The sequence below is a fragment of the Diabrotica undecimpunctata genome, chromosome 8 (assembly GCF_040954645.1).
Source record: "Diabrotica undecimpunctata isolate CICGRU chromosome 8, icDiaUnde3, whole genome shotgun sequence".
Lineage (NCBI taxonomy): Eukaryota > Metazoa > Arthropoda > Insecta > Coleoptera > Chrysomelidae > Diabrotica > Diabrotica undecimpunctata.
Window position 1 is genome coordinate 125017705 of NC_092810.1, and position 12900 is coordinate 125030604.

The window sequence follows — 12900 nt, forward strand, 5'->3', positions numbered from 1 at the left end:
GTCATATTTTAATATTTAAGAACAAATATACTGGAATAAGTAGTGATAGCCTAATTCAATTGTATTAAAATTGTAATAGATATATTGTTTTGGAGCGATTTTTTTGTGGGATTTTAAAGTAATTACTATTTTAATGGGACTAAGCTTATTATTGTGGCTTATTCCCATTAAAATTGTAATAAATATAACGGAGTAAATTATACTCAAACAATGTTTTTTGGGATTCTATCTGTCGATCTCCGTGCGTTTAGTTTCTTAGTCTTAGCTTATCCCTCTATCTTGTCTACCTCTCCTTTATCATCCTGTCAATATATCTCCAAAATCGCTTACGTAGTCTTACCCACCTCATCGCATGATTGGCGTGTACTTCTAGTTCCTCCTTAATATTTTATTTCTTCTTATTATTATTATTATTATGTTTGAGGGTTTTGCACCATTCTTGTTCTGCTGATGACGTAACATGGTCATTAACAATACAACTATAGAAAAAGTAATAACAAAAGAAATAAGATCTAGAATATAAATTGCAAGAAACACATTCAGATAACTGAAGAAACTTATTTTGCAATCTTAACCTTAAAGATATAACTTACACAGATTTGTATAAGAATGGTAGAAGATATAGACTTTATAAAAGGAACTTTAACAAAGAAACACAACAAGAAACGCCTGAAGATCGATATGAAATAATCACCCTTGCCTCACCTACAGAACTAAGAAAACAGGGCTCTGAATTATCATTCAGCTAAAGCAATTGTACATATTTTCGCGAAACTACAGGCTAATTAGCTCACTTCTAGCGATCAGCAAGATATCAGAGAGAGTCAACCAATCCAGACTCCAAACAGAAATTGATAGGCTAGGAATAATTCCTGAAACACAATTCAGCTTTAGAACTTCACACTCTAACGGACTACAAGTACTCAGACTAAGAGAACATAAAAAATGGATTCACCGACAATCAATACAAAGAAGCAGTCTTCCTGGATGTAATCAATTCCATGTATGGAATTAACGTTTAAAATAATAGAATGTGGATACAACGGGGCCATATCGAGACTCATGAGCTCGTAATTAAGCGACCGGAAGTTCAGGGTCCAGATAGGATGTCCAGTCTGAACACGGAACCCCGAAAGCCGGAGTACCACAGGGGACAGTCTTATCACCCATTTTGCATAGCATATACACAACAGACCTTCTAAGAACACCTGGAACACTACTCAGCCTTACGCAGACGATACTATAATAGCGGAAAAACATAGCAACCTGGATATAGCTGTAAGAAACCTACATACTGCTCTGGATACAATAGAAGAATGGAGTATCCACTGGAAAATAGCCATAAATCCAGAGAAGATATAGGCAGTTATCTTCAAAAAAGAGAAGATGACCCAGAAGAATAGCTAACAGTACAAGACAGTTCCATCGAATGGAGAAATGAAGCTAAATACTTAGGAATCACTATAGACCAACTTTTAACGTTTACACTCATGCTAATGCGGTGTCAAAAATGCAGACATGGCCAGAGCCGCAATCAGAGGACTCATAGGAAGAAGAAGCAAATTAGCAATCGAAACCAAATTAAGACTCAACTGCTTGACAGAAGCCGCAAAAGTGCCCAGATACGTGGCTCAACGCTTCCTGTTCAGAGATGAAGCAAGTAGAGAGTCGATAGAAGAAAAAGCCAAAGAGCTTAGGCCGAAAAAATTATAAAAATACTAACCAAACGGCGCAAGCCTTAAAAAAACTACTAACAAAAAAATCCTTAAAAATGGGTGGGGAGCCCATATACTCGCTTGCAGCTTCTTAGAACTTTTTAAAGACGCGGTTAATATATCGCATGTGTGCATGCCTATTCGATCAGGTTTTTTCTGGATGTAATATGTTATCGATTGACAGTTTACATTGTATTCTTTACAGACAAATGATTGATTGTGTGAATTTTATTGAGTTGTTTATATTGAATCTATGTGACGGTTTTTACCGAAACTATTTTAAAGAAATTTTAATTTCAACGAACATAATTGTTAAACAATTTCTTTGTAATCACAGTCAACAAAGAGATTCTACCAGAAAACTTAAAGTGAATTGTACGAACAGTAAGTCCTAAATTAAAGTGATTAAAAAAAATCCCAATTTTATAAATAAATTTATTGAAACTTTAAGAAACAAAAATAGAACTTGTAAGAAAAAGTGTCGTGAAAAACACTTAAATAGATTTGATGGCTTTCCTAGAAAACTATTAAATTGGTTAATAATAGATCCGCCAGGATATTTCATAATAATTCATATAGGTAATCAACATTTTCCATAATGTATCATCAATTAAAACAAATGTTCAGACCATACCTCATGAACGATGTATTCAAGACAGCTATTACGATTATTGTGTGGTAATATATGTAATTCTCGAGATACGACTTGCTCTTCCTAGAAAGTCCATATCTACTGCGTTATCGAGCTCTAGGTGACTTGGAATGCTGAAGTATCTCCCAAAAATTTTCGTACACACTTTCTGTATGGCCTTATAGAGATGTTCATTTAGACCCAGTTGTTTTATGTTGTGTTATAGTATAATAGGTACTGTCTGGGTACTTTCCATTCTCTGTTGTCTCCTAATTTGTATTTCTAGTTCTCTGTACTTTTCTTCGGCGATCTTTTCATTGTATTTAACACGAAAATTATTTGTGTTAGGTATAGCCACATCAATAAGTGTAGTTTGCCTAGTAAGTTTATTAACTAGTATGAGATCCGGTCTATTATGTGCCACTGGTTGGTCTGCAAGCACAGTGCAGTCCCAGTATAGCTTGTAGTTCTGATTTTCAAGCATTCTGTCAAGGACGTATTGATAATATGGAAGATGGTCGGTTTGGAAAAGTCTCAGTTTATCAGTTAGTTCTTGGTGGATAATTTTTCCTACTGAGTCATGGCATTGTTTATAATCAGTTCTGACAAACGCCTGGCAGCCCCCGGTAAGATGTTGGATGGTTTCTTGGGCTCTTCATTCATATCGGCATTTGTCATTTTGAACTTAAGGATCTTTAACAATATATTTCAGGTAAGTCTTATTGTCACATATTCTTGGCTGATCTCATTGAGATGTCGCCCATGCAGAAGTTTACTCATGCAGGGAGCGCATTTTTTCTTGCTTAGTCAGGTGGTTTATGCACATTTCTTGTGGCCTCAATTTAAGCAGCATTGTATGATCTACTATGCAAATTGCTCTATGTAAGGTAGATGTTTCAGCCTGCACCTGAAAATACGTTCTTAAATTAGCAACTTGTTTATCCAGTTACTCGCCGATGTACATAAGTCCTCTTCCACCTTGATATCGCGGTAATGTTGTTCTCTCTACTGCACTGCGTGTTCTTACTTTTTGCTGAAGACTCTTTGTATTCGTTTTTGACCACTTTATAATACCAAATGAGTAACTCAGCGCGGAACAGACGTACGTATTTAATGCCTTACATTTTTTGCTAAACTTTTGCTATTAAGATATGACCGATTTAGTTGTCTTACTCTTCATACGAACTCGGAAGTTAGTTTGGTTTTCATTTGTTTATGGTCAATTTTCCGTGCTTGCTTTACTCCGAGATATTTGTAACTATCATTTTGACCCATTGCCTCGATGTTTTGGCCATCTTGCATATCGAAACCTCCGGGCTGAACCTTTCCTCTGACTATATTTAGTATACGGCACTTGTCTAGTCCAAAACATATTATATTATTATCGTATTACTTTCCGGTTTTGTTATATTTTTAGCTCTACGTCTCTTTTAGATGCTCCTTCTTTTGCTAATTATATTCTTCTTATGCTATTCCCAAATATTTGAATTCTTCGCATTTTTATATCTCTTATAGAACGTTGAGGATCTTTTAGTTCGTAAGTCTCCAATTTTCCCCAGATAATCTATATCTTCCTTGTCATTTGCTCCAATTACCTGATTGTCTACGAAGAAAAGATTTGTTAGGCACTGGTTCCAAATGTATATTCTCATTCCCGTGCATTTCCTTCTCCAATTTGTTAATTCCTCCTGTATATATATATATATACATATATATATATATATATATATATATATATATATATATATATATATATATATATATATATATATATATATATCTCGCTTGCTTGTTGATTCAGCCGGTCGATTCGAGTCAGACGGTGTTGATTCATGAAATTAATTAGCAATTGCGCCGAGTATTTGTCTAATTTCTAACTCTTTTATTTAAATTTTGCACAAATAGTAATAATAGATATAGTATAATCCACGATGCATTTTAAGCACTTTTAGTCGATGATTATTTAATGATAAGATTGACTTTTTCATATCATTTTTAAATGAACGTATTTTATTATTTTCCTTTTAGCTTAGCATTTCCATCGTTTACAAAATCACTAGAAACTGTCGTTCTGGCGTACTGTCAAAATTCTAATTGACAGATCGCTTTGTACTGTCGTATTTATAAAATAGTAAAGATTTTCCGAATGCGCGCCATCTCTACGTAAGGTCACAGAATAAATAACAATCAGAATGCCCACTCTCAGATGCCACCTTTGAAGTGTGTCAGCACGCAATCGCCATATTTTAAACGGAAACATAGACTCAAATTGAGAAATTTGTGACAAGCAACGACAGAACCATAATTTAAATTTTTAGAGATTAATAATTTAGTAAATTTGAAATAATTTAATCTATTCTTCAACTAAAAGTACGACATAAATCTATGGTTACCGTAAATAAATTAAACCGGGTTAATTTTTCTATGCACACCAGATAAAATTTCACTGCACAGCACTGGTTCCGTTTAAAACATGGCTGATTCCGTCTGCGCGAACGAGATGCGCATACTTATCTTGACAAGCAGAGTGGGCATTCTGATTGTTTATTATTCTGTGATAAGGCCATATACGGCAAAGAGACAGTGTATACAAAAGAAAAATCGAGTTAGGACAAAAGGTTATATTTTTGAGTGTTAGGAAAATAAGTCTTCTGCTCATAATCCGTTATAGGTTTTCAACTTTTCAAGTTTAATAAAACCTATAACGGATTGTGAGCAGAAGACTTATATCTCTAACATTCATGAATATGTACTTACACCAGCAACGTTTTCATCAGTTATATTTTTGTTTTTGTTAATTAAGAAATGTTGGTCCTTAATGCTCAAGAATAATGTTAATCTAACACAGATTATATTATTAATATACACTAAACGGGTATAGAGATAGAGAGATAAATATCTTGCCATAAATTTTAAAAATTTTAATACATTTGCAATTCTGATATTTATAATTGTATTAATATTCAAGTAATGACTAATATTTACTTTTTACTGCAAAATTAAAAAATATGATCAACTTGACTTTTAGTGTTAGGTTCTAGGTCAATGGCTATGTAACCTTCATAATGCATTATTCTACCTTATTTATTGTAAATTAAATATAGCAGGTTCATTTAATTATTGTGTATAGTTATTTATTGGTATATTATTACAAGTATTTCAATATTAATGCATATATTTTCACAATAAAAAATATTTTAAAAGTAACAACGATTCTAATAATCTCAAGCTGCCTTGCGACTGTTTTATCTAAGAAATAATTTTCTGAAATATGTACTTAGTTTGTTTGAAAACATAAAAAGTAGTTTTAAAAGCTTGATTTACACTCAAAAAAAGTTGCTAGAAGTCCCACCAGATTCTTTATTTTAATATTTCCTTCCCTAGTCGATTGTGTTAAACATCACAACTGATTTTAGCCGCATCTTCTTAAAAGTAGCATACCTATATATTATAAGAAATTAAATACACAGGTATTTTTGCTCATCTCTTATTAAATTTGATTTAAAATCTTTAACTTAAGTGTTATATTTTTAATAGATTTTTGCAGAGTGATGTTACATCTCTTATCTCTGACATTTGGCAGTCAGAACTTTGTAACTCGGGACCTTTCATTAAAGTCCCCCACGAAATCCTAGGCTTTATATAAACGACAATTTCTTATGGGGAGTTTCAAGATTTCTTCTAGTTACATAGAGCAGACCTAGAAAAGATAAAGTTTTCTATTTTAGTACCTGATATACCCATAATAAGCTTCCATATCCTAAAATGTATTCTATTAATCCTGTCAACTGTCAACCCAGAACTTCAGATGTAGTGCTCAATTGGTGGCTGATTTTGAGGCCAGGATTGTCCAAAGGTCCACCATAAGACCTGTATTTTGTTCTTTAAGACGGCTTATGTTACTACTTTTCAATTTTGATTTCTGAAAGGTACAACAGGAAACGTGGGAATTCAAGCAATTTTTCATTTCTAACTTTGCACTCGATTTTTTCTGTAAGAAATTCCTTTGAGACAAATCTGCAAAATTACGGTTCCTTTTAAATACACAACTGACATGTGCAATAGGTATTTCATTCTCTTGACGTCCCGTTTTTAATCCAATACTACACTACAAAAAAGTTGGGTGAAAAAAAGTTCGGAGACTCCTCTATACATCTAGAAAAATTGAGAAAAAAAGTATTTTTCATCTTTCGGTTTTATTGGTCATAGCATGTTAATACATGCTAAAAATTTTCATAAAAAAAGTTTTATACCGTTTTGGAGTAGTAAAATCGGTTTTATTTTGTAACTAACCACCGGTTAACACCCAGTAACTTTTCCTGGGTGCACTTTTGTTTATAGTAAGTTAAGCCAAATCGACTCATTTATTTTTTTTCATGTACCATGTCCTTTCAGAACGTTGGTTACCAGCATAGCTATCTTAATTTTATTCACTGCCACCCTAAATAGCATGCTTGTATCAACACCATACCAATCTCGTAAGTTCTTCAACCATGAGGTTCTTCTTCGTCCTGGCGCATTTGCCTGCTATTTTTCCTTGCATGATATTTTGTAGCAACCTATATTTGGGACCTCTCATTACATGTCCGAAATTCTCCAGCTTTCTCTGCTTGATGCTTTTTATGGTAGTCTTGCTGAGACGTTCTCATGACTCATTGTCATCCCTAAAATTCGTGGTATAATCTATGACTAATCTTTTTGTGACACCCTGTATATTAACGAATTAAAGTTTATTATAAATGAGAATTACATTTTTTGATCGTGTTTTAACTAAAAGTAATGAAGCTGATAGGCATCACAAATGAAATCTTTTTATTTTGTGTAGAATGTAGGTTTTTGCGACCGGTGTCACACAATAATAAACAATCAGAATGCCCACTCTGCTTGTTATGACAAGTACGCGCATCTCGTTCACGCAGACCGAATCAGCCATGTTTTAAACGGAACTAGTGCTGTCCAGTGACATTTTATCTGTTGTACATAGAAAAATTAACCAGGTTTAATTTATTTACGGCAACCATAGGCATAATATGCACTATTTTATTCGTACTTTTAGTTGAAGAATAGATTAAATTATTTCAAATTATTAATCTCTAAAATTTTAAATTATAGTTCTATCGTAGCTTGTCACAAATTTTACAATTCGAGTGTTTCCGTTTAAAATATTTCGATCGTGTGCTGACACACTTCAAAGGCGGCATCTGAGAGTGGGCATTCTGATTGTTATTTATTCTGTACCGGTGTTTTGTAATGCTACTTTGTTTTCGGAGTCTATAAGCCGTTGTCTGTTTCTGCCTGACGTTTCGTCTAGCAAACATTATCAAAGATGATGGTCAATGATCATAGCCTTCTGTCACTCACTGATGAGCGACAGAACCATTTTGTTCTCACAATTTTTACAACGGGACTTGTTATTCCCGAGTTTTCTTTTATTTAGTTCCTGTTTCTAACAATATTTTCCCTTCAATTCTTATTCCTACTAATATTTTGATTTCATTTTTTAAAAATACATACAATCTGTACTTTGTTGTTCACATTAATTCTTTAAAGATATTTATAGATCTTTATCGTGATTAGATTATCATGCAAATCTTATAAAACTTCATACCTACCAGCGGTGTACCTCTAGGTATTCATATGTTGGTTGTTCATTTTGTTCATACAATACAAAATGGGACATCTTCCATAATAGTATAACGTGAACATAGCGATCCAACGTTTTTACCTGATTTAGTCTTATGCCCCTCTTCAAGGATGTGGCCATTTTGTTGGTCAAACATGAGTCTCATGTTGCCGCTCTCCGAGACAGGGCGTGGCTGGAGCTATAAGGCCGCAGTGTCAGAAGAATTTCCAGCTTTTGGGTGCCGTATGGACCAAGCCTGCTACTAAGTACAAGTTCCGTGGGAAAACTGTCCTCTTCAGATTGTTGGCCTTTTGTTTTATTTGATTTTAAACGCGTGGAGGATAGCTGTGGCTATTTTCTCACCTAGGATCAGGTATCGTTGTGCAATGAGATTGGGAAACCACAGAAAACCAATCTGTCCCTGTCCTTGTAATTTGAATTCGACTCTTAAGGAGTGTGTGTGGTGCTCACTGTTTGATGTTTGATATTATGGACGTTGGGTCGGAAGAAAACAACTGTCCTGGCTGCGTAACATTAGACAATGGACAGGTCGAACGGTCGAGGAACTGTTTCATCTAGCTGCCGACCGAGAATCATTTCATCAGCTTGTCAATATGACGATAGCCAACGCTTGAATACAAGCACGGCACACAAAGAAGAAGAAGATTATGGATGTGTGTGTTTGTGAAGTTGTTGGTACGGTTTGTGTAGTTATTGGTGTGAACATAGTCTCAAATGAACTTTTATGGAACAAAATATTCGTGTTCGGCAATGTTGCCATGTCCTTATAATCAAACTGGAAAGAGCAGGTGATATATATTAATTAATTAATTAATTCAAAATGGAAAACAAACATAAAATGGTAAAATAACAGGAAAAATTTTTACTTTAGACATATTAACATATTGCAGCATATACGAATTAGATAAATTTACATTAAAAATAAAGCGTATACGATCAAAAGCGATAATATTAAAAAAATTGATACTTACTTTAAAAATACCAAAAAAGAAAAAGTAAATATTTAGTTTTAAAACAGTTTTTAAAAAGTAAATACATAGTAAATTTCAGTATAAATAATAAGGTTAAAAAGTGGCAAAAAAAGTTAAACTCTGTTGTTTTAAGATTTTAATATATATTTTTTAAATTAAGATAAACTCTTTTGCAATATTACAAAACCTGGTTCTCTATTGCCAAATCTATCCACTAATCTATCAAAGTTGCCAAAACAAATTTCTAATAATTACCTCCTCCCTATGCTTCCCTTTCCTTGGATCTTTCCCTGCATAATCAGTTGGAACAAGGTGTATTTCTCTCCACTTGTAATATGTCCGAGATATTCTAATTTTCTTGTTAATATTGTATTTAAAATTTCCATTTCTTTGTTCATCCTTCTCAGAACCTCTTTGTTTGTGACGTGTTCTGTTCACGATAGTTTCAGAATTCTTATATACATCCACAGCTCGAATGATTCCAGTTTTTTCATTGATGTCGCATTTGAGGTTCAAGATTCCATTCCATAAAACAAAGTCGAAAAACATAGCACCTCGCCAACCTAACTCTTAGTTCCAGTTTTAAATCCCTGGTTCATAGCACTCTTCTCATTTTGTTGAAATTTTCTCTAGCCTTTTCTATTCTTATTTTGATCTACTGATTGTAATCATTTGTGGAGTTAATCATTGTTCCCAGGTATGCATATTTGTCCACTTATTCGACGTTGGTTCCGTTTATTAGGAGATTCTCGTTATTTCTTTGAGTTTTCGATATTCTCATTAATTTCGTCTTCTTGGCATTCATTGTTAGACCATACTCTTTTCCACAACATATTAAAGGACATGGAAACACTGTTAAACACACTATTTTGTTACGTGTAAATTCATTTGACGTTATGTTCACGTTGCACTATTATGGAAGATGTCCACAAAAGATGGTGTTACCCTGTCCTGTAACAACTTAGTTGTTTCCTCACAGACCAGGATCTCTGCTGTAAGAACTGGCTTTGCACCCAAAAAAATCGTGGCCCATTCCTCGCTCTTATCATAATGTAATAATAATTACGTTTTAAAATTCTTGTTCCATTTAAATTGGATATAGTTTCTTTCATGTTTTAATATTCGAGAAACGCTTCGTAATTTACTTAACATTTTACAATTTGCAAACAACTATTTTTATTTTAGAACATGTAAGTTATAACCTCTGTTTCCTTTTAGTTCTCAGCAACCCACATGGTAGTGCCAGCAATCACGGTAACGCTACGCCCAACTACGATGTCTGCGGTGCAAACTTTTGTGTTAGTACTATCAACAATAATGGAAATTTAGAGAGACCAGATGATAAGGAAATCTATGAAATATCTACCATCTACTTAGCGTGCATAGTAGCTGCGGCTATTGTCATTGCAGTGGTTGTTGATCCACTTACAAGGTAAGCATTTATTACTTCGTGTTATTGAGAGGACAAGCTAGTTTCATAAGAAGGTTTATTTAAATTTTTTTAATGGCAAATTTACATATATTTAAATAATTACTGTAAAGTAATCAAATTATTAATATGTGCAAATGTAGTAATTATTAAATAGTCGAATATACTTATGCATATGTTCACAAAAAGTAGCTCATTATCGTAAAAAAAGCCTGATCTGTTTTAAAGGTTGAAATAACAAACAAATTTTGCTGTCTCATTCTTTTATCTGATAGTTTTATTCTTTGTATCATATATTTAATCAAAAGTCTAGGTTACCAATATTTTTTGTGACATGAAGTAGCTTGGAACTTTTTTTTTGGTATCAGCTGTCTGAAAACCTTTTTACTTCGACAGCAAAAAATTTTACTCCTGTCTATATATATTTATCCCTTTTTTTTGAGACTGGCTCCATCGTTTACGTTTTTTATGAGCTGATGTACCAAAATTAAGAAACCCTGTGTGACTTAATGTTGATTTATGCTTGTGTTTTTAAGAAATTTTAGCAATTCCTTAAAAATTAGACTTTGATATTATATATTTCTATTTTCAATTATCCTGTTCCGCGTATTTTAAACATTGGTTTATATTGCTTCCTTTAAAAGGCATTTAAACAGTCCAAAAAGCTGAGATTTTCTTTAGGAATCATTAAAAAAAGATATACAAAAAATATCTGTACAACTCACTTGCTTTAATGTGGGTGGTCTAGAGGTTTTTCGTTTAAGTATCAACGCGTGCTAAAAAACAAAAAAATTATTATAGTAGCTTAAAATACATAAGAGGACTTAAATTAGAATTCGGCAGTGGATCTGGTCGGTCGATGGATGTTTAATACGGTAAGAGATAAGAACTTGGGAATTAATGTCACTAATTCCATTGAGTCATATCATACAATTCCTGTACTAACAGAGCTATTTAATAGATATCTACATAATAGCAAGATCCCTAAAGACTGGAACGAGAGTCTAGTAATACTCTTACACAAAAAAGGTGACAAATGTGATCTACAGAATTATAAACCTATATCGTTACTCAGTCAAGTATACAAACTCTTTATGGGAATTATTAACAACCGGTTAACCTACTTTTTTTTTCCTAAGTTAATGGCACTGGCAAAGCCAAAAGGCCAGTCAAGGGTTAACCTACAAAATGGACAATTACCAACCGGTTGAACAGGCTGGCTTCCACAAAGGATATAGTACATTAGACCATCTGCTGACAATGAGAACATTGATAGAGAAGGCAAATGAATACCAACTACCCGTATTTCTTGCCTTCGTCGACTATGAAAAGGCGTTTGATAGTATCGAGATGTGGGCCATAGAACAAGCTATTAATAATTGTAGAATAGATTCGAGATATAGGCAACTAATACATAATATATATGCAAATGCAACTATGATAGTACAACTAGACGAAAATGCAAATCCCATCCCCGTTAAGAGAGGAGTGAGACAAGGAGACGTAATATCGCCAAAGTTTTTCAACCTAGCCATAGAAGACGTCTTCAAAACTACAAATTGGTTAACCTATGGCATTAACGTTAATGGCAACAAGTTAAACCACCTCAGATTCGCTGACGACATAGTGATTATAGCGAGCACATTCGAGGAACTGCAAATTATGATGGGGGAACTAGCAGCCAGCTCCCAATACGTCGGCCTAAAAATGAATGTGAAAAAAACAAAAATAATGACAAACACAGATGACCCCAGACGTATCCTAGGCCAAATCCTGAAACTTTACAAAGAGAACCAAAGTGCGGAAATTACTAGAAGGGCAAGACTAGCATGAACAGGATTTGGAAAACGTAGTTGGATACTTAAGAACTGCAAAATACCCCAATACTTGAGGAGCAAAGTGTTCAACCAATGCATCCTTCCTATCATGACATATGGATGCCAAACCTGGACCCTAACCAAGGCAAACAATAGAAAGAGCAATGTTAGGTATACGACAGTATAGTCAAATAAAAAAAGGAACGACTGGGTAAGATCCAAAACAAAAGTCGAGGACATAACAACAAAAATTGCCAAACTTAAATGGAGCTTCGCGGGCCACACTGCTAGACAAAAAGACCAACGTTGGAATACTACAATACAACATTGGAGACCTTACGAAAGTAAACGACCAAGAGGAAGACCACAGATGAGATGGGTTGATGACATTAAAAGAATAGCCGGAACAAATTTTAAATATGTTGCTCAGGATAGAGACCGATGAAAGGAGTTGGGAGAGGCCTATGTCAAAAGATGGACGACAGAAGGCTAAGAAGAAGAAAATGCCATTGATTCCTATCGGAATATGTTGACATTAGAAAACCGAAAAACACATATTTATTCGATAGTTTACATTTACAATTGTTCAATGATTGTTAACCTTGTTGTTATAGTTTATTACTCTAATTTCATGCAATGTATAATGTGCAACAATAATTATTGCTCTTTCAAACGTGTAATAAGTGGTTCTCA

At 33.8% G+C, this 12900-nt stretch overlaps 1 protein-coding gene across 6 annotated transcripts in view; it reads left to right on the top strand.

Moving 5' to 3' along the window:
* LOC140447949 (UNC93-like protein) overlaps positions 1 to 12900 on the top strand; it is a 285521-nt gene that overhangs the window by 232390 nt on the left and 40231 nt on the right. For all 6 annotated transcript variants that reach the window (XM_072540914.1, XM_072540911.1, XM_072540912.1 and 3 more), the window contains one exon: positions 10180 to 10393. In XM_072540914.1, coding sequence (XP_072397015.1) covers positions 10180 to 10393 — 214 coding nt within the window. The remainder of the gene's footprint in view (positions 1 to 10179; positions 10394 to 12900) is intronic.